General features: G+C 43.9%; 1 protein-coding gene across 1 annotated transcript in view; it reads left to right on the forward strand.

The window, feature by feature from the left end:
• TTC7A (tetratricopeptide repeat domain 7A) overlaps window positions 1-26,208 on the forward strand; it is a 183,632-nt gene that overhangs the window by 137,103 nt on the left and 20,321 nt on the right. Inside the window, exon 19 of the mRNA XM_053383388.1 lies at window positions 347-549. Coding sequence (XP_053239363.1) covers window positions 347-549 — 203 coding nt within the window. The remainder of the gene's footprint in view (window positions 1-346; window positions 550-26,208) is intronic.

Below are 26,208 nucleotides of genomic sequence, written 5' to 3' on the forward strand. Positions count from 1 at the left end.
ACCAAACCACAACAATGCTGCAAAAAAACAAAACAAAACCCAGAAGCAGCAAATCCAGCAGGTTTATTACATGCTTCTTAAATATCCAGTTTTCTTCTCATTTATGAACCAACCCAGGAGACTGATTGTGTGGCCGGTGAGCAAGCTATGGTTCATGAGTCCGTAAAATACACAAATGCCGGGAAGCACACATTTTCAAAATCAACACGTCATAAGCGGGGTCGTTTCTCACGAGGCTAATGTCTCGTCCTTAATCAGCATTGTCAATGTTTCAGCTCTCCAGGAAGATGCCAGGGGACGCCCATTTAAATGCACTGCTTTGCCTTGTTTCGTTTTTGTCTTGTAGCCGAACTCTTCATGGAGCAGCAGCACCTCAAAGAAGCAAGCTTCTGTATCCAGGAGGCAGCCAGTCTCTTCCCCACATCTCACAGTGTGCTGTACATGCGGGGGAGGCTGGCGGAGATGAACAGCAGCTTGGAGGAGGCTAAGCAACTGTATGATGAGGCACTGACTGTGAACCCAAACGGAGTGGAAATCATGAACTGCCTGGTGAGCATGCAGCTTTGTGTTCTTGTCATATAGTGAGGGTGTCCTACTGGCGTCGTCAGGGTGGAGGCATGGGATCTGGGGAGACACAGTACCATAGTTATAGTAAGGGAATGCAGGGTCCTTGAACTGTGATTCAATGTTTATTTGGAATTCTCAGCATTCTTATCACAGCTGCAACAGATGCTCTGTGCAAATGGAGTGTGTTGTAAAGGGTGAGATCCAGGTGAGATGGTTACCAACAGCAAACACCCTTGCCGTATCTGTTGCTGAACGCTCCTGGCCCTAAATGTTTGCCGCTGGGAACGTAATAATAATAATAATAATATTAATATTAATAATAATAATAATAATAATAATAATAATAATAATAATAATAATTTATTTATACCCTGCCCACCTGGCTGGGCCTCCCCAGCCACTCTGGGCGGCTTCCAACAAAATATTAAAATACAGTAGTCTGTCAAACATTAACAACCTCCTTGAACAAGGCTGCCTTCAGATGTCTTATAAAAGTCAAATAGTTGCTTATTTCCTTGACACCTGACAGGTGGGCGTTCCACAGAGCACTCCTTCAGGTATACAGGACCGAGGCTGTTTAGGGCTTTAAAGATCAGCACAAGCACTTTGAATTGTGCTCGGAAACATACTGGGAACCAGTGTAGACCTTTTAGGACTGGTGTTATATGGTTTTGGCGGCTGCTCCTAGTCACCAGTCTAGCTGCCTCATTCTGGATTAGTTGTAGTTTCTGAGTCACCTTCAAAGATAGCCCCATGTGGAGCACATTGCAGTAGTCCAAGCGGGAGATAACCAGAGCATGTATCACTCTGGCGAGACAGTGTACAGGCAGGTAGGGTTTCAGCCGGTGTACCAGCCGGAGTTGGTGAACAGCTGCATTGAATGCAGAATTAACCTGCACTTCTATGAACCTCTTCATTGGGTTTCATTGGAGCACTCCCTTATTCTGGAGTTCAGAGGTATGGCAGCATGGCATGTGCTTAGAAGAGGCTGCCCCTCGTGTCTCTCTGCACAAGTCATAGCTCTGGACTTGCTTGCTTTCTGCCAGGTGATGCCCAGAGAGGTAATTCATGTAGAAACACAGCAGGAGGCATATGATTCCTTTTTTCTTTTGAGGCTGTTTCAGTGGTTCCCAGTCTGCTTCCAGGCCCGGTTCAAAGTCTTGTGCCTACCTTAAAGCCCTGCAGGCTTGCGGTCCAGGTGTCAGTAGGCATGCTGTCTCCCTAAACCCATCAATGAATTGTGAACACAATACTTGAACTCTTAAAATTCTGAAGAGGCTTCTCAATAGACAAGGGATGAGCCTAGTCCTATGTACAGCAATGGAATACCCCAAAATTATTGTTTTTATTTGTTTTATTTTATTTGTTAAATGTGTATACCATTTAACCATTGGTCTCAGGGTGGTTCACAACATAAAATCACAATATAAAAAGACAAAATACAGTACATATTAATAATAAAAACAAGAACAACCTAATAATCCCCTCCTCCCCAACACATTTTAAAAGGGCATTGGATGCCAATCAAAAATAGATGCCCGCTCAATATATACAGGTCACCGAACAGCTTTTCCTGGGGCCAAATTTGCATGTAATGGCTGGGATGTAATTGGGCACCAAGGGAAGGCACAGGGAAGTCTGTTGTTGCCTTGGCAAAGTTCCGACCTGACCTGGAAGCTTTTGTCGTTCTTCCAGGTCAAGGGGAGCCAATGGCTGGCCTGGGCAGGCAGAGACATTCCAGAACCTAGGGACACTTAAGCCCCTAGGAAACCATTCATTGTGGAGCCCCGGTAGTTTACCATGTTAGGTACTAGTCTATGAATCAGATGGTTACTGGTTCTACTCCCGGGAGAGCCTGACACTGAGCTTCTGGATGGCAGGCTTTTAAAATTTGTAGTTTCTTTTAAGAGCAGCATTCATATAGCTAGCTGTTCTTTCAGAAAGCCTTTTCCTTAGCTGAATAGGAATGGGTCTTCGTGAACAGCTCCTGTCCTTCCGAAAGAGCTTTTAAATGATTCGGCTGCATCAGTAGGGACCAGCTGTAGGTATTTCTTCCACAGAATCAGCCCCATCTATGTGTCTGGGTTGTTTAAACAAACCCGAGCCATGTGTGTTGTTGTTTAGTCATTTAGTCGTGTCCGACTCTTCATGACCCCATGGACCAGAGCACGCCAGGCACTCCTGTCTTCCACTGCCTCCCGCAGTTTGGTCAAACTCATGCTGGTAGCTTCGAGAACACTGTCCAACCATCTTGTCCTCTGTCATCCCCTTCTCCTTGTGCCCTCCATCTTTCCCAACATCAGGGTCTTTTCCAGGGGGTCTTCTCTTCTCATGAGATGGCCAAAGTATTGGAGCCTCAGCTTCAGGATCTGTCCTTCCAGTGAGCACTCAGGGCTGATTTCCCTAAGAATGGATAGGTTTGATCTTCTTGCAGTCCATGGGACTCTCAAGAGTCTCCTCTAGCACCATAATTCAAAAGCATCAATTCTTCGGCGATCAGCCTTCTTTATGGTCCAGCTCTCACTTCCATACATCACTACTAGCTGCCGCATTCTGGATTAGTTGTAGTTTCCAGGTCACCTTCAAAGGTAGCCCCACATGGAGCGCATTGCCATAGTCCAAGCGGGAGATGACTAGAGCATGCACCACTCTGGTGAGACAGTCTGCGGGCAGATAGGGTCTCAGCCTGCGTACCAGATGGAGCTGGTAAACAGATGCCCTGGACACAGAATTGACCTGTGCCTCCATGGACAGCTGCGAGTCCAAAATGACTCCCAGGGGTGCGACCTCAACTTTTTAAAGTCAGCCCTTGGGCTTTGGAAGAAATAGACTGCGCGTACCTAGGAAGGTTGCTGCCAACACTCAAACTCCCAGAGCAGCTGTAATGTCATACTCATGAAAAGAAAGTAATCGATTCAAGTTTTGAATAGATTCAAAACACAACTTATTCCACTATGCAAACTTTTTCTTAACAATATCAGGCCAAGTACGTCTGGCCTGGAATTCTCTCCCTCTTCAATTTATCCCTGTAATATTTTTTTACCTCTGTTTCTATATCTTATAGTTCTTCTATCTATTACTTGTGTATGTCTAACAAGGCAATTATCTAGGCTTTGTGACTATTGTAAAGATTAACTACTCAAAGACCAAGGTTATGGTCTTTGGAAAGAAACATCAGAAACTCTGATGGTCATGTGATGAGCAAGCAGATGACCAGTGCCATGAATTTAAATAGAGGAAATCATTTTAAGGACGCATATTCTCAGAAATCTCATAAAGCTTTCAGTCTCTAGAACCTTTGGAGCCATATTCATGTTTTAATGTACAAATGATAGCTTTTAAAATTGATGCTGGATTGAAATTGTTTCAAAACAAGGTAGTGGCTCAGACTTTGCATGGAGCAGAACAATGAAACAGGGAAGATTCTCAGACTGAGAAACTGGATTTGTTATTTTTTTGCAGAATTGTGGGTTGTTATCTTTTGTTGTTGTTTAGTCGTTTAGTCGTGTCCGACTCTTCGTGACCCCATGGACCAGAGCACGCCAGGCACTCCTGTCTTCCACTACCTCCCGCAGTTTGGTCAGACTCATGTTTGTGGCTTCGAGAACACTATCCAACCATCTCATCCTCTGTCGCCCCCTTCTCCTTGTGCCCTCCATCTTTCCCAGCATCAGTGTCTTCTCCAGGGAGTCTTCTCTTCTCATGAGGTGGCCAAAGTACTGGAGCCTCAGCTTCACGATCTGTCCTTCCAGTGAGCACTCAGGGCTGATTTCATTAAGAATGGATGCGTTTGATCTTCTTGCAGTCCATGGGACTCTCAAGAGTCTTCTCCAGCACCATAATTCAAAAGCATCAATTCTTCGGCGATCAGCCTTCTTTATGGTCCAGCTCTCACTTCCATACATCACTACTGGGAAAACCATGGCTTTAACTATACGGACCTTTGTTGGCAAGGTGACATCTCTACTTCTCAAGATGCTGTCTAGGCCTGTCATTGCCCTTCTCCCAAGAAGCAGGCGTCTTTTAATTTGTTATCTTTAAGGTTAAGCTTTTAGCTCTGTATCCTGGTAGTTCATCAGCTATAATTCTTGTAGATGTAATATTTCCTTCAGTTGTGGCTTGAGCCCATAATGCCATAACTATTTTTTTAGATTGGAAACTGTATTGAAATTGATTGTGATCATTACTACCACTCCTATGTTAAGAAGGTAGAAAGAACCCTGTTGTCACAGACCAAAGGTCCACCTAGCCTAGAATCCTGTTTCCAACTAAAAGCAGCCAGAAGCCCAAATGCTGGGCACAAAGGCAAGCATTCTTCCTTCCTGTTTGTCTCCTAGCAACCAATACTAAAGGGTGTACTTCCTTTGAACAAAGAGGTGGCATTGAATTATCCTGGCTAATTGCTGCTGATAGACTTGGCCTCCATGAATTTCCCTGATCCCCTGCTAAAATCCAATGTAAGCTTCTTGGCCGCCACCACATTCTGTGGCAGCAAATTCCATGATGTCTTGGGTGGAGAAGAACTTGCGGTTGTTTGTCCTAAATGTACTGCAAAGTACATTTCATGGGGTGACCTTGAGTTCTAGCATTAGCAAATAGAATCCTCTGTCTCCTATTTTTCCACCCCAGCGCATAATTTTATTGTTTTGGATCCATTGTTTCTACCAAGGAGTTGTTGTTGTTTTTCTTGCTTGTTAAACAAGTTGTCCTCCCTGCCCTTCTTGGAGAGAAATAGAAATAATGATCTCTACACGGTCACCGGATCTCTCTTGTCAGATTTGGAACGTTAGGTGCCACCTGACCAATCCAATCTGCTTCCAAAGCAAACTCCCCGAGCGAGCTGGGCTCTTTGTCCCTGGTGCATCAAGCACTAATTAGTTGCAGAACTCATCCATCTCCCCTCAGGCTGTCAGACCTTTCTTCAGAAAAATCCAGCTTGGAAACAGTGTGGCTGGTTTTTAGGAGAGGGCACAAATCTGGCGATAAACAAGCCCGTCGGCTTAATTATTCCTCTGGGCAATAGCAGAGAAGTCATAAACACATTTGGGATTCTTTCCAGTTGCGTTTAATGATAAACAAGTGGGTCACATGAAGATAACCCACAGCGTGTTCGCACTTTGGGGGGAGGGAATTGATACCCACCACCACCACCATAATTTGGGATCCTTTGAACCTAAAGCTAAGTAAAGGTAAGGGGTCCCCTGACCATTATGTCCAACTCTGGGGTTGCGGCGCTCATCTCGCTTTATTGGTCGAGGGAGCTGGCATACAGCTTCCAGGTCATGTGGCCAGCATGACTAAGCCACTTCTGGCGAACCAGAGCAGCCCACCGGAGCGGTACCTATTTATCTACTTGCACTTTGGCGTGCTTCCGAACTGCTAGATTGGCAGGAGCAGGGACCGAGCAATGGGAGCTCACCCTGTCATGGGGATTCGAACCACCGACCTTCTGATCGGCAAGTCCTAGGCTCTGTGGTTTAACCCACAGCGCCACCCACGTCCCTCTAACCGAAAGCTAGCGGCCACTTAAAAGCAGACATGCCTTCTTCCAGCTGAGGGCCACAATGACCCCACGTCAGTACTGTTCGAGCCACGTGGCAATGCGGCGTGTCCAAGCCGTACATGTGGGCATGTATACATGCTACCTGAGCAAAACATGATTCCCTTTTTGGGATGAGTGTTTTGCTCAGACACGCAAAGAGGATGGGCAGAGAAAGGGCTGGAAGGTGGCAGTGCAACTCCACTGTGCCAACCAGGAAGCACCCAGCATGAGCAGAGGGTTGGTGCCAGGTCTCCCCTCACTCAGATCCATGATGGACTGCCTTGGGTCCAAGGAGAGGCCCACCCCCTTCTGCATCCTGACTGCTCAAGCCAGGAAACGCACCTGGATCCCCTGAGTTCAGAGGGCTCAACCCCTCCGAGCCAGTGTGGTGTAGTGGTTAAGAGGGATAGACTCGTAATCTGGTGAACCGAGTTCGCGTCTCTGCTCCTCCACACGCAGCTGCTGGGTGACCTTGGGCTACTCACGCTTCTCTGAAGTCTCTCAGCCCCACTCACCTCACAGAGTGTTTGTTGTGGGGGAGGAAGGGAAAGGAGATTGTTGGCCACTTTGAGACTCCTTCGGGTAGTGAGAAAGCAGGATATCAAATCCAAATTCTACTCTTCTTCTTCACTGGAATCAGGGCCGAAGCAGAGAGACAGCTTCTCTCTCTCTCTCTCTCTGCTTACACACACCCACACACCCAGTACCTTCACCTTTTTACCCATCATGGAAGATTTTGCTATTTTGCCTGCGCACTGCTCTCTCTCTTGCCAAAGTTATTTATTTATTACTTTAAAAAGAAAAGGCTCTATAGTTTTTTTTTGGGGGGGGGAGAGAGAAAAATTAAGAGTGGCTTGCTACAGTTAAAACGACAAGAATAACAAAACAAACACAAAAAGCGGTCAATGAGACAAGGGTGAAAAAGAGCAGCATAAATCAGTTAAGTGTTTGAAACCTGAGCAAGCAATTTATTTTTTTAACATGGCACATAAAACTCATCAAACTGGATGCTAGGTAGGCATCTCAGAAATGCGTATTCCAAAGTCAGGGTACCACCACAGAAAAGTCCCTTTTCCTGGTTCACTGTCATCATGCAGGCAATGCACAGCACATCTCTTAGCCTCCCTGAGTGGAGGGAGATTGAGGAGAGGCCAGTCCCCCCCCAAAAAAAAACATCTTTTCCTGCATACTAGGGGTCCTCTTCTTACTAGTACTGTACGTTCCTTTTCCAAAAAGGTTACCGTATTTTTCGCTCCATAAGACCATAAGACGCACCTAGTTTTTAGAGGAGGAAAACAAGAAAAAAAATATTCTGAACGAAACAGTGGATGTATGATTTTTGTGGTTCATGCTGTGGCCACAGACATGTGATTTGATGGTGAGTTTGGGGCAGCCCAATGCTAAAATCCTGAGAATCCATGTGGATCTGTGCTTTGTAACCACGTTTTTGCTCCATTGCGGCCCCACGAAACAGTGGATGTGTGGTTTTTTTGGTGCAGGCTGTAGCCATGGACATGCTATGTGATCTGATGGTGAATTTGGGGTGACCCAATGCAAAAATCCTGAGGATCCATGTGGATCTGTGCTTTTCCCTGTTTAGCCACCCACGGGTGTAAGAACATAAGATTCCTGCTGCATTAGGCTGAAGGCCTATCTAGTCCAGCATTGTGTTCTCACGGTGGACAATCGGATGTCCATGGGAATCCTGCAAACAGAACCTGAGAGCGCCAGTTACCTCCCCCCTTGCCGTTCCAAGCAAAACAGTATCCAGAGGCATATTGTCTCTAGCAGTGGAAGGCGAACATAGCCATTGCAGCAACTCACCTAATTTGAAAATAAGATCGTCAGGATCCAAAAACCAGCTCCCCATTTGTGTCTTTCTTCTTTTCCCACTGGTAATGAGTGGAAGCATCACATTGGCCGTTGAATGAACCTGCCCTGCCTTGTGGGCAATGAAGCACACTTCCAGCTTGCCTGCTCTGCGGACACAACCTATTATTATTCAATCATGAATTAACTTATTAATGATCAAGTCCCTGAAAACACAGTGCTAAAGGGAACATACAGTGCTGCAAACCACACCCTGTGTTCCAAAGTTTCTTGCTGTCGTGGATTTTGACATGTTGTTAAGGAATTCACGGAGAGGAACATTTTCTCTTTCACCTTCTTGCAGCCACCTTCACTACCACCCACCCACCAAAACTTCACTAGAAACTCAGGGGGACCTCCTGAAGAAGATGGGTTTGAGCACAGGGGGTTAGGAAATGCAGGAAGCTGCTTTGTGCTGAGTCACACCTTCGGCCCATCTAACACAGCATTGTTTGCTGTGACTGGCAGCTGCTCTTCAGAGTCGAAGTGTTGTTTGTTGTCATCATGAGCCCTGAATCTAGCCATGATCTGGACAGAGTCAGAGGTTGCAGGGGTGCCAGATAGAGAGGCCATTGCACCTGAAGTTGATAGACTGGAATCTCCAGAGGAATCTCCCAGGCCACCAAGACTTAATAGGATCGGAACCCAAGCCTTCATTTGCACAGTTTCTTGAGCCTGAGGAGCCAGGTGCCTCCCTGTGCCCATCGCCAGACTAGTGGTGCAGCGAGTGCACCTGGAAGGAGACTGGAACAAAGGAGGAGTGCCTGTCTTCAGGCCAGAGGGTTGTCCTTTTGAGGAGTTCTCTACAGTTGGGTGGAGCCTGGAGGAGGTAGTCCAGAGACAGAGGTTTAAAAGGCCTCAGTCTACTCCCAGTCCTTTTTGTTGCTCACTTCGAGCTCCTCTGGTCCAGCAGCCTTGATTCCAACCAAGCCACCTTCTCCATAAGATCTAGCACCAGGCCTGAAGGCAAGAGTAGTTTGCCCAACTGCCCTTTGTTTTGTCATTTGTTCTGTTGAAAGTTGATGATAAAAAACTGGGGGGGGAAATGGAAACTGGAGAGATTTGCGTCCCGAACCAAATAACAGTGAACTTTGGCAACACCGTGAATTGCAAATGTGCAATGCTCAACAATAGGAGAAAGTCTTCATCCTCCAGGAAAATAGCTACAGGAAGACATCTATGTCGTCAGTCAAGGCCAACTGAGTTGTTGTTCAAATGCTTAACAAGAGGTCTAAATTGACTAATGGGGTAATCAGTGTGATCAAACAATTGAAGCCTTGACTGCAATCCATGGCTTTTCTCAAGACACACGTAGGCAGCCATTATCCATTTCTCTCAGCTGCTGCTTGCTAATTCCCAAAAATGGAGTAGACATCGTAAAATCTCTTTTGGTCCTGAATAGCTGTAACAATGTCAGAGGGGAGTCAGGCTAGTCAGAGTCAGTGCTGAGAGTGTGAACTGTGGGCTGGGAAATCCTCACTCGTTTCCCCCGTGACATCTCGCTCTGTAGCCCTTGGCGAGACTCCTAGATCCCATCCTCCTAAAATACTAACATCTAGCCTTCTCTACAGGGATGTTGTAAGGATCTTGAGTAGCATAGGTGCCAACTCCCTGGGGTCCTGAGCACCCACAAAATTCCCCATGAAGGGTCCAGACACCCACAAATTTCAGTGCCACAGCCATGGACACCACATGGCACTCATGGCCCCAGGCACCCACAGCCAAGTTGGCACACTGGGTGAGTGAAGTGCTTTGACCACAAAAACACTATTATTAAAGACATTATGCCTAGCAGTAATGAAAACTGAGGGTCCCCCAAAATTCTTCCCTGCTTGGTTAATTCCTTTCCATGACAATTTCCCTTTCCCCATAAAACTATACATGCTCAACGTTTCATACTCTGCTGACTCAAGCATGCAGGGTAGAACAATATGTTACCCAAATGCCTACCAAACATGTCACCCACCCTTGTCAAGCTCTCTCCCATTACACATAGAATAACGAAAACCAAATTATGATGTCATTACATTGCGCATTGTGATGTCATCGTCATAAGGGGTAGGACTAAACCATTCCACACATTGTTTGGAAAGACTCGATGGCCATTTTTCAAAACTATCCCATGTGAAGCCTGGCCCATGGTTCCTCTGACACAGAGGTAAAAGCTACCTTGTGAGGGGAATCAGCTGTTCAGAAATACTGACACCAAGCTCCACCTGTATGTGGAAAGTTCATCATGAATAACTAAGACTGCAGACGATCCCCTTTAAAAGTCTTTCAGGACAGGAGGAAGCTGCACTAGAGTGGAGCCAGGAAGCAGTGCTCCAATTTAATTCTGCACCTGGTTTCATCCCATGTCCCTGTGCACGGATCTTTGTTTTCAGAGACGTCCAACAATCAAAGCAAGGATTCCTTAGTTTTTAAAAACCTCCTAACATCTGTTTCCTTGAAGGCTTGCTTCGCGCTGGCCTGGAGAATGACACAGAAAGGCATGGCACAGAATATCATGCCGACGCTAATTAAATGCTTGTTTACCTTGAAGCAGAAGAGTGCAAGTCTCCATTCTGTACTCTTTTCATGCACCACTAAGACAAAAGGTCATAGGAGCAATCCGCAGTCCAGAGGGAGCCAGTGTCTATTGAGAGTTGCATTCTTTTCCAGCGCTATGGATAATCACTTCAGGGCAAATTTCAATTTGTTCCTTTAAAACCACAGCTTTCCCTCAAATGCTGTGAACTCCTTGGCATGTTACAAAAGGCAGGATGGAAGCTTATGACTTGCTGCCGGGGATCTCGCCCAGACAGGGAACTCTTCTCAAAAGTGCCCTGAGAGTTAATGTTGTGGACAGGACAGACCCAGATTTGAACCTGCCTTCGTCCCCAAAGCTTGCTGAATAATATCGGGCTAGTTGTTCTTTCTTTTTTTTAAAAAAATAAAAATTTTATTAAAGTTTCAAAAATTATATAAAAACAAAACAAAACAAAAATACAAACAGACAAAAGTAAAAACAAGTATACCTTCAATCCCTTATTTTCTTATAACTTACTTCCCTGACTTCCTCATACCTCCCCTTTCTGTATTCCAATTTCTAATTTATTAATTCAGCAAATCCTTTCCCTTAATTTTCATTTAATTTTTGACCTTTCTTTTCTTTTTGCTTATCCATTACAGCTGGAAACCATGTAAATTCTAAACCAGCGTCATTCTAACATTCATTAATTTTGCAATGTTTCTTAAGATAGTCCTTAAATTTCTTCCAATCTTCTTCCGCTGTCTCTCTCCCCTGGTCTCGGATTCTGCCAGTCATTTCTGCCAGTCCCATATAGTCTATCACCTTCATCTGCCATTCTTCCAGGGTGGGTAGTTAGTTGTTCTTTCTTGGACTAGCCTACCTCTCAGGATTTTTGCTGGGATCAGATGGGAAAGGAAGCGAGGACAGAAATGGATGCATGCCATGTGGAGATTCTTGGAGGAAAGGTGGAAAAAGTCATGTAGAGCAATCATCCTCTCAGTGTGACCAAGATGGAAGGCCCACAGATTTCCTCTAGTCAGCTGTATTTTGCCCCAAGGCTTCCATAGTTTCCGGCCAATTTTGTACGCATGTTGGAAGAATAGAGATTTGGATCATAAGGTTCCATTCCACTGTCACCCCTGGAATCACCATGCATTGCCATCTAGTGATGCTGGCAGGGCATAAGAGAACATAAGAGCTATCCTGCTGGATTAGACCAAAGGCCCATCTGGTCCAACATCCTCTTCCTGCCGTGGTCTTTCCAGATGCCTCTGGGAAGCCCCAAAACAGGACCTGAGTGCAACAGCACTCTCCCCCGTATGTGATTCCCAGCAACTGGAATTCAGGGCATACCTGTCAACTTTTCCCTTTTCTTGCGAGGAATCCTATTCGGAGTAAGGGAATTTCCCTTAAAAAATGGGAAACATTGACAGCTATGATTCAGGGGCATTCAGCCTCTGACAGTAGAGGTAGAATATAGACAGCCATTGTGGCTAGTAGCTATGAGTAGCCTAATCCTCCATGAATTTGTCTAATCCTCTACCTAAAACCATTCAAACTGGTGGCCGTGACTGTCTCTTGCAGGAGTGAATTCCAATTTAATTCTGCCCTGTGTGAATAAGTGCTTTGTTTTGTCTGTCCAGAATCTAGCTGCGAATTAAATATACGAATCCCTGTGGACCCGTGTATGTGGGTGAACAAAAAAAAAGAGGAACGGCTGGGTTCCTGGATTCAACATGGAGGGTGTGCACACAGAGAGCCCCAATAGCAGAGGATTAAACTCACAAAAATAAGCACCACAGTAAATCCCCAGGAATATAGGTTATTGGACCTTTTTATCCCATTCAGCTGTACACAGCAGCTGACCTCTTTCTACCACTCTTGCAATTAGCAGACCACACGCACACTGTTAAAGTAAGTTTGAAATGCTTTACTTACAGATTCAAGGTCTCAGTTATGCATTGTTCCATGCAGCAGCAAGGATAACACAGGCAAAATAGCCTTGAGTAGAAAGTACAGTAAAGTAGCTTCAGGCATGCAGTTTGTGCTTGGAAGCATAGACATGTCCTTCTCATTGCATACATGATGCAGAGAGGAAGAGAGTAGAAAGGCTTCACTTTCTCTCCAGAGGATGGGGGGGGGTGAGTTAGCTGAGTCTTATCTAGCAATACAGCTCTGTGGCCCTTAACCCCTTCATGCACTAACTAGCAGTTGTGCATAGTTATGTTGGACTGCAGTCTCTCCCACAAATCTCCCAACATTCAGCTTCCTCTATGCTTATGAAGCTTTCTGTGGGCTTACTGAGGGTTTGTCCAACAGAATTTACCCACTCACAGACATCTGTTTCAGCTGGTGCAATAGCGCTTACATTTTTCTAACACCCCTTAACCAGCCTCCTAAGGCCCCTGCAACTCAGCTGTTGGATTGCAACCATATTATTATTATTATTATTATTATTATTATTATTATTATTATTATTATTTCAGGTTAGGAGGCAAGCTATTTTACTGAGGAGAGCAAGATTGGCAGCCAGCTTGAAAGCCTTGTTGCTGAGTAATATGGAGGATTAAATTGCTAAAGCAATAAGCATCTTTTAATAAGATTTGTTATGGTTACTTATTTTATACCTTGTAATTCTCAGAAATACGAATGCACTCGAGGAGTAATTACATCTACTTTGAAATGCCCAAGTCATTGGGAACCTGAAACTGCCCTTCCTGCTCTCCTTAAATGTGGCTGCACATCCCACATGTAGAGTTCCAGGTGTTCCAGTTCTGTTTTGATGACGCACCAGCAAGCAAAAAGTGGAAGCACCAATTACTTGAACAACCTGCCCGCAACCTGGTGCCTGCCAGCTGTTTTGGACTACAACTTCTGTATACGCCAGGCAGCTGTTGTGCAAAACAGCTGAAGAGCACCAGGTTGGGGAATTCTGCACACAAACATCCACAATTCTGGTGCGAGTTGTTGTTGTTGTTGTTGTTGTTGTTGTTGTTGTTGTTTAGTCGTGTCTGACTCTTCGTGACCCCAAGGACCAGAGCACGCCAGGCACTCTTGTCAGGCTTTTTAAATTTGTAGTTTCTTTTAAGAGCAGCATTCATATAGCTAGCTGTTCTTTCAGAAAGCCTTTTCCTTAGCTGCATAGGAATGGGTCTCCGTGAACAGCTCCTGTCCTTCCGAAAGAACTTTTAAATGATTCGGCTGCATCAGTAGGGACCAGCTGTAGGTATTTCTTCCACAGAATCAGCCCCATCTATGTGTCTGGGTTGTTTAAACAAACCCCAGCCATGTGTGTTGTTGTTTAGTCATTTAGTCATGTCCGACTCTTCGTGTCCCCATGGACCAGAGCACGCCAGGCACTCCTGTCTTCCACTGCCTCCCGCAGTTTGGTCAAACTCATGCTGGTGGCTTTGAGAACACTGTCCAACCATCTCGTCCTCTGTCGTCCCCTTCTCCTTGTGCCCTCAATCTTTCCCAACACCAGGGTCTTTTCCATGGAGTCTTCTCTTCTCATGAGGTGGCCAAAGTATTGGAGCCTCAGCTTCAGGATCTGTCCTTCCAGGGAGCACTCAGGGCTGATTTCCTTAAGAATGGATAGGTTTGAATTTTATTCTAGGCTCCTTGCCCTGCCAGACAAATCTAGAAATATCTTTCTGCCACTTCTTGAAACAGTCCATCTTGTCCACAATTTGCAATGTTTGAAATAAAAACAACATTCTAGGCAATACATTCATCTTTATAGCTGCAATTCGGCCCAACAAGGAAAGCTTCAAATTTGACCAAATTTCTAAATCTTTTTTCACTTCCGTCCAACATTTTTCATAGTTATCTTTAAACAAGTTCCCATTTTTAGCTGTCATATTAATCCCCAGATATTTCACCTTCTTAACCACAGTCAGACCTGTTTCATTCTGGAACCTCTCTCTTTCAATCAGTGTTAGATTTTTCTCTAACACCTTAGTTTTTGCCTTATTCAGTTTAAATCCTGCCACCTGACCAAACTCTTGAATTAGTTCCAAAACCCTTTTAGTACTAGATTCTAGATCCTGTAACGTTAAGTAAGTCATCTGCAAAAGCTCTCAATTTGTACTGTTTGGCTCCGACCTGTATACCTTTAACCAACCGGTCCCTTCTAATCATGTTCAGCAGGACCTCCAGGACCGATATAAAAAGCAATGGGGAAATTGGGCACCCCTGTCGTGTCCCTTTTTCAATCTTGAATTCTTCCGTGACCACGTTATTTACAATTAATTTGGCCTTTTGTTCAGAATATATTGCACCTATACCATTCTCAAAACCTTGACCCACCCCCATACCCTGTAGGTTCTTTTTCATAAAACTCCAAGAGATGTTGTCAAAAGCTTTCTCCGCATCCACAAATATCAAAACTGCTTTAGTGTTTATATTCACTTCTAACTTTTCCAAAATGTCAATTATGTTCCTCAAATTGTCCGATAGATGTCTTCCCGGAAGAAAGCCCGCTTGATCCTTATGGATCTCCTCCATCAATACTTTTTTCAGTCTCTTAGCCAAAATGTCAGCAAAAATTTTGTAATCCACATTTAATAAGGATATGGGACGGTAGTTCTTAAGTTGAGTCTTTTCAGTCTCTGTTTTCGGTATTAGTGTAATATAAGCCTCCTTCCACGACTCTGGTGCCCTTTTCCCTTCCAAAATTTCATTGCAGACTTCCTTCAGAGGTTGTAATAACCACTCTTTCAAAGATCTATAATATCTGGAGGTCAGCCCATCCGGTCCTGGAGACTTGCCTAGTTGCATATTTTGGATGGCACCTTCTATCTCCTGGTCAGATATTTTACAGTTCAACATTAGTTTGCTTTCTTGTGAAATTGTAATCCACTTGTTTTCAAAAAACAGTCAATGTCCATTTCATTCTGTGGCCCTTGTGCATATAGTTGTTTGAAGTACTTCTGGAAGCAATTCCTAATCTCATTTGGGTTATGTATGTCTTTCCCTTCTACTTCCAAGTTTGTGATGGTATTTAATTTTTGTCTTTTTTTCAATTGCCAAGCCAATAGCTTCCCACATTTATTTGCTGATTCAAATGTCTTCTGTTTCATTTGTTTAATTTTCCATTCTATTTCCTGATTCATCAATTCCATGTATTGTACTTGATAGAGTTTTATTTCTCTCAAAATCTCCGGAGACTTTGGCTTTACTCTCATTTTTTTCTCCCCTTCTTTTATTTTCTCTAAAATTTTATCTTTTTTCTCATTTTGACTTCTCTTCTTTATTGCATTCTGTTGTATCAGAAACCCTCTCATCACAGCTTTACTTGCATCCCAGATTACTCTTTTTTCAACATCTGTTAACATATTTATTTCAAAATAATCTCTCAAAGTTTTTTGGGCCTTCTTATATACTTCTTCATCTCTAAATAAGGTGTCATTCATCCTCCATCTGAAGGTGCCGGTTGTTGTTTGCTTCATCTCCATCTTTACAGCATTATGGTCAGAGCAAGTTTTAGGGCAGATTTCCACTTTCTTTATCTTTGGTGCCATTCCTCTAGTAATCCAAATTTGGTCAATTCTAGTCCATGTCATCTTAGCCTCAGAGAAGAAAGTTCCCTCTCTCCCCAGGGGGTTCTTAATTCTCCAAATGTCAATCAAGTCCATATTGTCAGTCAGTTCAAAGAAAGTTTTTGGTAGTCTACCATCTTTAGTGACTACCTGTTTTTGTGCCTTGTCCATATTAGTAGATACGACTCCATTCATGTCCCCCATCAGGATTATATTATAGTCCATATAGTCCAAAAGGATCTCATGCAACTTCTTAAAAAATTCGGATTTCCCCTCATTCGGCGCATACACCCCTACAATCAGAAATTTCTCTCCTTGAAGTTGAATTTCAATTGCCAGATATCTTCCTTGTTCATCTTTAAAAATTAATTTCGGTAATAATTTCTCTTTCACATATATCACCACTCCTCTCTTTTTAACCTTGTCAGACGAAATAAACTCTTGTCCCAATCTTTTATTGATAAGTATTTTCCTGTGTAGCCTCATTACATGTGTTTCCTGTAAACATATCAAGTCCAATTGTTCTTTTCTTAATATATGAAAAACACCTTTTCTCTTTCGAGGGGAATTAAGTCCATTACAGTTCCAACTTAGAAGTTGCAGAGCCATGATCAATTACTTGGTTTTACCTCCAACTGCTCCAAGTTGTTGTTGTTCTTCTGTAGGTGGTTTATCTTTCCCTGGGCCCAGAAGTCCAAATGATAGATTTGTTATGTCTAAGATTCCTTTTCCTGATGCAGTTGGGTCCTCAGCAGATTCCACTTCCTTCTGTAGATCCTCCTCGTGGTCTTTCAAAAACTTGTCTTTATCATTCACTGTCCTTATTCTTATTTTCCTTTCTCTGTATTTAAAAGATAGACCTTGGGGGAATTCCCACCTGAAGAGTATTTTATTTCTTCTCAAAAGAGCCACCAGATCTCTGTAGTAGGCTCTTACATCCAAGATAGGTTTGGGTATGTCCTTGAAAATCTCTACAAATGCGTCTTCAATTTCCAAAGTTCTTTGATAGTGCAGGTTCAGAATTTTATCTCTTTCTTCTTTTGTTCTTAAAGTGATCAAGCAATCTCTTGCTTTATTCTTTCTTTGTCTTCTGCCAAGTCTAAAAGCACTCACTATCTTAAATTCCTCTTTTCCCAAGTCCTGTTGCCAAAAATCTGTAAATTCCTTTGTAAGGAAGTCTGCCAGGTTGTCTTTCTCACTTTCAGGTACTGCTCTAATTCTTAAATTTCTCTCCTTTCCTTGTAATTCTATCATAGACAGATATTAACAGATGCAAAGGAAAGGGGTGGATTTGCCCTGCCAGACTTTAAACTTTATTATGAATCAGCAGCATTTTGCTGGCTGAAAGACTGGCTGCTTCTTGAGAATACAGACATTTTGGATTTAGAAGGTTTTAACAATGTATTTGGGTGGCATGCATATTTGTGGTATGACAAGGTTAAAGCACATAAAGTATTCAAAAACCACATGGTCAGGAGAGCGTTGTTTAATGTTTGGATTAGATATAAGGACTTATTGGAAAATAAAACCCCAAGGTGGTTGTCACCGATGGAAGCGAAAGCACAGAAAAAGCTCAATATGGAGGCCAAATGGCCGAAATATCGGGAAATTTTGGAACAAGAAGGTCATAGACTGAAATTGCAGAGTTTTGAGAAACTAAAGAACAAAGTGCGAGACTGGCTTCATTATTATCAGATAATGGAGGCATATAATTTGGATAAGAAAATCGGCTTCCAGGTGGAAAAATCAAAATTGGAAACAGAACTGTTAGAACCTAAAACTAAGATTTTGTCTAAGATGTATAACTTGCTGCTGAAATGGAACACTCAGGATGAGACGGTTAAATCAGCCATGATTAAATGGGCACAAGATGTAGGACATAACATTATGTTTGCTGACTGGGAACAGTTGTGGACCACAGGTATGAAATTTACGGCATGTAATGCCTTAAGAGAGAATATTATGAAAATGATATACAGGTGGTACATGACCCCAGTCAAGCTGGCAAAAATTTATCACTTGCCCGATAATAAATGCTGGAAATGTAAGGAAAGTGAAGGTACATTCTTTCACCTTTGGTGGACGTGCCCAAGGATTAAGGCTTTCTGGGAAATGATTTATAATGAACTAAAAAAGGTATTTAAATATACCTTCCTGAAGAAACCAGAGGCCTTTCTTCTAGGCATAGTCGCCAACAGGTGCCAAAAAGGATAGAACTTTTTTTATGTATGCTACAACAGCAGCAAGAATACTTATTGCAAAGTACTGGAAGACACAGGATTTGCCCACTCTGGAAGAATGGCAGTTGAAGATGATCGATTACATGGGATTGGCAGAAATGACTGGCAGAATCCGTGACCAGGGAGAAGAGTCGGCGGAAGAAGATTGGAAGAAATTTAAGGATTATCTACAGAAATATTGTAAAATTAATGAATGTTAGAATGATGTTGGATGGAATTTAAGAGGTTTTCAGCTGTAATGTTCTGAGGGATAGGAAAAAAAGAGAGAGGTGGAATTAGGTTAAGAATTATGGTTAAGGATTTGCTGAATCAATAATTTGAACTGGAATACAAAAAGGGGAGGTATGAGGAGGTCGGGAAAATATGTCAATGAAAGTAAATTATTGTGAACTTAATGTGTTTTTAATTTTTATGTATCTTGGTTTTTCTGTTTTTTCGTATTTTTTTCCTTTTTCTTTTTGATTTTTTATATCTTTATTGTACTAACTTTGAAAATTTTAATAAATATCTTTTTTTTTAAAAAAAAAAGAATGGATAGGTTTGATCTTCTTGCAGTCCATGGGACTCTCGAGAGTCTCCTCCAGCACCAGAATTCAAAAGCATCAATTCTTCGTCGATCAGCCTTCTTTATGGTCCAGCTCTCACTTCCATACATCACTACTGGGAAAACCATAGCTTTAACTATACAGACCTTTGTTGGCAAGGTGATGTCTCTGCTTTTTAAGATGCTGTCTAGGTTTGTCATTGCTTTTCTTCCAAGAAGCAGGCGTCTTTTAATTTCATGACTGCTGTCACCCATCTGCAATGATCATGGAGCCCAAGAAAGTAAAATCTCTCACTGCCTCCATTTCTTCCCCTTCTATTTGCCAGGAGGTGATGGGACCAGTGGCTATGATCTTAGTTTTTTTTGATGTTGAGCTTCAGACCATATTTTACACTCTCCTCTTTCACCCTCCTTAAAAGGTTCTTTAATTCCTCCTCACTTTCTGCCATCAAGGTTGTGTCATCTGCATATCTGAGGTTGTTGATATTTCTTCTGGCAATCTTAATTCCGGCTTGGGAGTCATCCAGCCCAGCCTTTCGCATGGTGCAAGTTACAATGTGTGAAAAGAGACAGGGATGGAGAACCCGCAGCCTTCCAGATGTTATTGTCCTCTGACATCTGGCCATGTAGACCGGGGCTGATGGAATCTAAAGAGCCAAAGGCTTCTCACCTCCGGGTTAAAAATTATAATCAGCACGTATTTTGCAATAAAGTTCGCCTTTAAAGATTATTAATGTTTTGATCGGCAATAGTACACAAATGGATCTTTTCTGTCAAAACGAATCCCTTGCAAAATGCTGTTATTTAATAATACCCTTGAGCAATGATTTCCACAGCTATTATGTTCTTAAGTTGGAATTAAATTTATTTATTGGGGGTTTTGAAAACCACAGCCTACTCCTAACGTTTTGTTTTCACCCTTGTCTCATGATGAATCACTTGGATTCCCCATCTGATCATATCTGTGGGTTTTTCTGAAAGAGATTCAGAAAAAAATGTTTTCTGGGAGAGTTTCAGACAACAACATTTCTTTCCCAAGTGCTTTGGAACAGTTCTGCAGTTATTCTGCAAACAGCAGGACAGGTTCAACATTTGCATAAACCTTGCCTGGTGTCACTAGTCTCAAACCTTGGCAGCCATTTCTGACTCATTGATTTACAGTGTTGGAGAAAGGGCATGTCTAAGCTGTCCAGCTCAGTCCATGAGACCAGAAAACTTCATGTAATTAATGAAAATATAGGAGGGCATGTTCCTTTATGCTGTAGAATCCCTCACCAGAACCATCCTGCGGCATGAAGATGTTTCTCTAAGCTATTTTAACAAACAGGTTCCAATTCAGGAAAGCATATATTTTCAGCGAATCATTCTGCCTTATTTAACCTTCAAGCAGGGGAAATCAGTATGATGCCAACCCAGTGCTGTTGGGTACCATCTCCCATCAGACCCAGCCAGCCTGGCTGATAGTTAGGGGTGATGGGAGTTGTGGTCTAGCAACACCTGGAAGGTCTGATACCTACCTTAGAGAGATGGTTACCTGAGCATTGCCAACAGTGCTGGCATTGTGTAGAAGAAGACCTGTGAGAGAGATGTCAGACATAATTATTCCTCATGCCAGTACCATGAGATGTGGCATGAGCTGTGTCAAAGATCATTATAATGTGTCTCTGTTGGGGAAATATTGGGGGTTCAAGCTGAATACCCAATATTTCCCCAACACCTCCCTCCATTACATGCATTTTCAGAGCAGTAAAGGGAAGCAGCCATGTGAAATGTGCAATCATGCCACTAACCTAACATAAAAATGTGCAGTCAGCAATATAAGAGTTCAGATGACTCTGTGAGACAAGAGAGAGCAACTCCTTGGTGATGTATACAGAGGCTCTGTATGCTTGGACCCCAGCAGTTGCCTGATGATTCTGGGTGTTGCCAGCGGTGCTGAATCATTTATTTCGAAGGTTATGATGGGATTCAAAAACAGAATTGTAGAGCTGGGAGCCAGAGGGTCACCCAATCCAACCCTCTGCAATGCAGGAATCACAACTAAAATGATACATTCCAAAGCCAGGTCTCCAGATCCACTAAGCTGCCTGCCATGTATGGTGGCCCATCAGGGACTTTGCCACCTGCCTTCAACTCCAGCTGCCTAGAACCCACCCAAACATATGATGTGGCAGGTGGGCTGCATTCAGCCTGGTGGAGCAAAAATTGCACCTCTTTGCTCTGAGACTCCAAAGTGTGTGTGCGTGCATTTTCCCTGTGTGTGCATGCATGCGTGTTTGTGTGTGTGTGTGTGTGTGTGTGAGAGAGAGAGAGAGAGAGAGAGAGAGAGAGAGAGAGAGAGAGAGAGAGATGAGTTAACAAATCATTATTACAGTGGTACCTCGGGTTACATACGCTTCAGGTTACAGACTCCGCTAACCCAGAAATAGTGCTTCAGGTTAAGAACTTTGCTTCAGGATGAGAACAGAAATTGTGCTCCGGCAGCGTGGCATTAGCTAAAGTGGTGCTTCAGGTTAAGAACAGTTTCAGGTTAAGTACGGACCGCCGGAACGAATTAAGTACTTAACCCGAGGTACCACTGTATTGGTTAACCTGTGAAGCAGAAGGAAGTAAAGTGGGTCTGGTCTGTTACTGAAAAGAGATCCTTATGAAATTCTTCTCCTTTTGTCAGGAATATTTTCCCCAAAAGTAATTGGCGCGAGCCCAGCTGCAGTGTCCTCTCTCCCTTCCAGACATCCATCATACTGATCAGTTGTCTCTGCAGTGCTGTGGAAGGAAGGGGAAAGTATAAACAGATGTGAATTTTCAGGTGCTTGCAGGAGTGCTGTGTTACCCTAGGTAATAGGGCACAAGAAGCCAGGGGGTGGGGAGAGGAATAGCTGTTTGTCCCTCCACCCCCCCTCCAGTGCCTTGGAAAGAGCAAGGTTTTGGATTGTCTTCACTTGACATTGGCTTCGAACTTTGCTACCTCTTAATGTTAAATGGACAGTACCAATTTCCCCATCACCAGGAAAATTGCTTAATATTCTAGGAAACACGATGCCTGAAACTCAAACTGCATGAGTTGGTAGCGGATGAATATCTTTAAATAAGAGTCGACTCCCAATCATATGTACAGTGTTTGTGTAGTGGTGAAATTTAAAATGGATAGAAGGGGCTGAGCCCACCCCTGCCTTTCTGTCCCCTCCACACACACAATCACTCAAATGCACACATTCTTTTCTCCCAGCTGGGCTCCCTTATGATAATCTGCCAATTCTGCCTGGTGGAAAAATGTCTAAGGGAGAGGAGCTGAAAATCCACCCCCCACCTGCACGGAGTAGGGTCATGTAGTAAGGGCTCCACTCGATTTCTAAGAAAGGGAATTAGGATGCCTGCAACTTCAGAAGAATGAGTTGGGGTCACAGGTGGAGGGGGTTAGAATTATGAAAGTACTTAAGATCCCACTGTAACAACTCCCAGCATTTCCATCCCCCAAAAGCTCAAAGAGCAGCTTGAAGAAATCAGTCCTAAAACAGTCCCTGCCCTCAGTCCTATAATCTAGAAGGCATGTCACACAAGGAAAAAGAGATGGGGAGGGAGGAGGAAAAAAGCATGCTCAGCCACCAGGTCTTAAGGCTAAAGAATTATTATAGCAAACGACTAGCATGGAGAGAGTTCAGGAAGCCTGATGAAATGGCTGCTGTTAGGTGACATCTGAGCGAGGGCCAAAAGCAGCCAGCCTCTCAGCAGAGGTGATGGACTAGTCCTTTTTTCCTTCTCTCCCTTTGCTCTGCGGCCTGATGGAATTAGGCGTGATTTCTGGTGTGGGCATCTGCACAGTCTCGGGAACATAGGAGCAGCATATAGTTGCCAAGAACCTCTTTATTTCTCTTCAAACAAATACATGCCACTGCAGAGAAGTTGGTTGTGCATCAACAGAAAAGCAGATTGGTAGCAGGCCCTGTTGTTAAAGGCTGCTTCACACACATTGGACAGAGACACAAGCCTCTTGCACTGTTTGTTTCCTCACCCCCATATAACATGCAAAGCGATGGGCTTCTCACATTATCAAGCCGTTGCATGATATTTGCAGTTTTCAATCTGCCTGAGAGAAGTGTTGAATAGACCACTTCCCTCATCCCCCGGGACATCTTAAGATAGAGGTCAGCAATCTTTTTCAGCTGTGGGCTGGTCCACCGTCCCTCAGACCTTATGGGGGGCCAGGCTATATTGGGGGGGGGTGAACGAATTCCTATGCCTCACAAATAACCCAGAGATGCATTTTAAATAAAAGGACACATTCTACTCATGTAAAAACACGCTGATTCCCAGACTGTCCACGGGCCAGATTGAGAAGGCGATTGGGCCGCATCCGGCCCCCGGGCCTTAAGTTGCCTACCCTTGTCTTAAGACCTGTGTGCTCTGAGGAAAGGCAGATAGTAAGAAGTCCAGGCCAGGGAGCTCATGCTATCAGCTCCTGAAGGGACCATCAGTTTGGCCTGAAAGTATTCTGCTCTATATTATGTAAAGTTTGTTTTAGTACTGTAAAAAAATTAGAAACCTCCTTGGCTGCCTTAGTAGAAAGGTGACATCTTAATAAATATAACATCACAATGTTATATAACATCACAAAGATGGCTGCATGTAATAAACTGGATTCAGAGCCAGCCCAAGACATTTTGCCACCTGAGGCAAGGGACCATATTGCCACACACGCCCCTGTGTACATAAGTCCAGTGGGCTGGCAATATAATCTTACTTCAACACCTTTGAGAAGTCAGCGTTCTTCACAGACCCTGAGTGCAGCAGGCTTAATTTGGGGGCATAGGAAAGGACACATAGCGGCCAAAGCTCTGTTCACCAGTAGCTGAATCTGCTTCTGCACAGCCTGAGGCAGCTGCCTCATTCTGCCTAACGATAGGGCCTACCTTGATTGGATTCCTTTGGAAATCCAGTGAATGGTGATCTTGTACCAGCAGCCGATTACAGTGGTACCTCGGGTTACATATGCTTCAGGTTACATACGCTTCAGGTTACAGACTCCGCTAACCCAGAATAGTGCTTCAGGTTAAGAACTTTGCTTCAGGATGAGAACAGAAATCGTGTGGCAGCAGCGTGGCGGCAGCAGCGGGAGGCCCCATTAGCTAAAGTGGTGCTTCAGGTTAAGAACAGTTTCAGGTTAAGAATGGACCTCCGGAATGAATTAAGAACTTAACCCGAGGTACCACTGTATCTTGTAACCCCACAGTTTGATGATTCAACCTGTTCCCATATTGCCAAATAGTTCTGAATCATTACCTTTCCACATGATTTAAACCACCAGCTAATTTCAGACTGCCATTAACTATGCCAGATATGCCAGCAATATTCAACATGACATTCCCTCAGAATTATGTTGCCTGTTCCAGGCGATTTCACTGAATTGTATTCTGGCCAGAATTTTGGCCAGGGATATAAAATGTCGGCTGGTGTTATTGGCCAGCCTGTGGTGAACCACAATGCTGCCTGTTGTTCTTTTTGTGACAAAACCACAAAAGGAGGAAAGTAGGAGCTGTTTCACTTACGAATCACAACACAGATTGGGACATGAAGTTCAAAAGAGGCCATTCAACCTAGCTAGCAGCCTAGTGTTCTTCAAACTTAGGTCTCCAGGTACAGTTGGACCACATTTCCCATCATCCCTAGTCAGCTTAGTCAATGGCCAAGGGTAATGGGAGTTGTAGTCCAACAGCATATGGGGACCCAAGAATGTGGAACACTCCTATAGGCAGCCAACACAGGACAATGAATTTGTCTGGTAGTGGGAAATACGCATTTCCTGTGTATACATTATGTTACAAGAAGACCCAATTATCAATTTACCCTTAAGAAAAGAATACAAGATAAATGAAATGAAATATTTGGGAGACCCAAGTGAGAGAGATGGGGGAGGCTAAAGCTGAGCGGAAACTTCTTGCCTTGGTTTGCAGTTTGTGTTGTGGTTGTCAAAAAAATTGTCAGTTCCGATTCGGTTTTCAGTTCTTCCCTAAAAACTATTTTTCCTCTCCTTTGGCCTCACGGTTCCTAAATCTGATTGGGTGTGGTGACAGTCTGTCTCAGGAGGTTATGGACTCTCCTTCCTTGGAGGTTCTTAAGCAGAGGTTGGCTGGCTATCTGTCACAGATGCTTTGCTGAGATTTCTGCATTGCAGGGGGTCAGACTAGATGACCCTTGGGTAACTTCGAACTCTGAAGATTCTATGACTTTGTTTCTCCGTGTGCCATAATATCCGATGCAGCACCATGACACCACCAGCAAAGCGCTACTGCTCTTTGGGTTCATTATAAGCACATATGTAATGGATTGACACAGTGGGGCTATTACAGCTGTCACGGCGAGCTGTTGCACCTCGAAAGGTACCAGTGCATTTCGTATAAGAACTGTATTGTCTTGCTGTCTCGTGCGCATTCTGGGAAGGCGAAAGACCACTGCTGCTCTGCTCCTTGAGAGGAGCTTCCAAGAAACACATTTGTTCCTCTGCCGCTCAAACCAATGACATCTTGCCATCTGAATCCATGTGCTCCATCAATGCGAAGCCCCTGCTGTTAGGTGATGCCAACCTTATTATAGCCCGGCCATCTGTTAGGGAATCTACTGTCTGTGGAATAGATGGATCCCATGGAAGTTGGCCAACTCGGCCTTAAAGGATAAATCATAAAGCATGGGTAGGCAAACTAAGGCCCGGGGGCCGGATCTGGCCCAATTGCCTTCTAAACCTGGCCCGCAGACAGTCCGGAAATCAGAGTGTTTTTACATGAGTAGAATGTGTGCCTTTATTTAAAATGCATCTCTGAGTTATTTGTGGGGCCTGTCTGGTGTTTCTATATGAGTAGAATATGTGCTTTTATTTAAAATGCATCTCTGGGTTATTTGTGGGGCACAGGAATTCGTTCATTTTTTTTCTACAAAATATAGTCCGCCCCCCCCCAAGGTCTGAGGGACAGTGGACCGGCCCCTTACTGAAAAAGTTTGCTGACCCCTGTCATAAAGGAACCACAGTGGGGTGTATTCCTGCCCCCCAGCTCCCCTGGAAATGAATCAGTGTTTGACTGCGCGTAACAGCAGGAAAGTCGTCAGGAAGGGAATTAGTTAGCCCATGAATTAATGCAGAGAGAGAGAGAGAGGAAACACCTGAGATGCGTTCACAACATGCCCCAGCTTCTGCAGATGCTCCCAGCGCACATCAGTGCTTGAATCCCCATGTCATTACAGCTAAGGCCTGTGCATCTTTTATTCCTTAGAGGTATGGTCTGCCTTGTGACTTGGAGCCACTGACCTCATTTATGCAGAGGAACTAGGCAGTATAACAATAGCTCCACAGAAGCGACAGCTCATTTCTGCAGGAGCCCCTTCAGTGGCTGGGGGGGTGGGGT

Source organism: Podarcis raffonei, chromosome 3 (genome assembly GCF_027172205.1).
Source record: "Podarcis raffonei isolate rPodRaf1 chromosome 3, rPodRaf1.pri, whole genome shotgun sequence".
In the NCBI taxonomy this organism is placed as follows: Eukaryota; Metazoa; Chordata; class Lepidosauria; order Squamata; family Lacertidae; genus Podarcis; species Podarcis raffonei.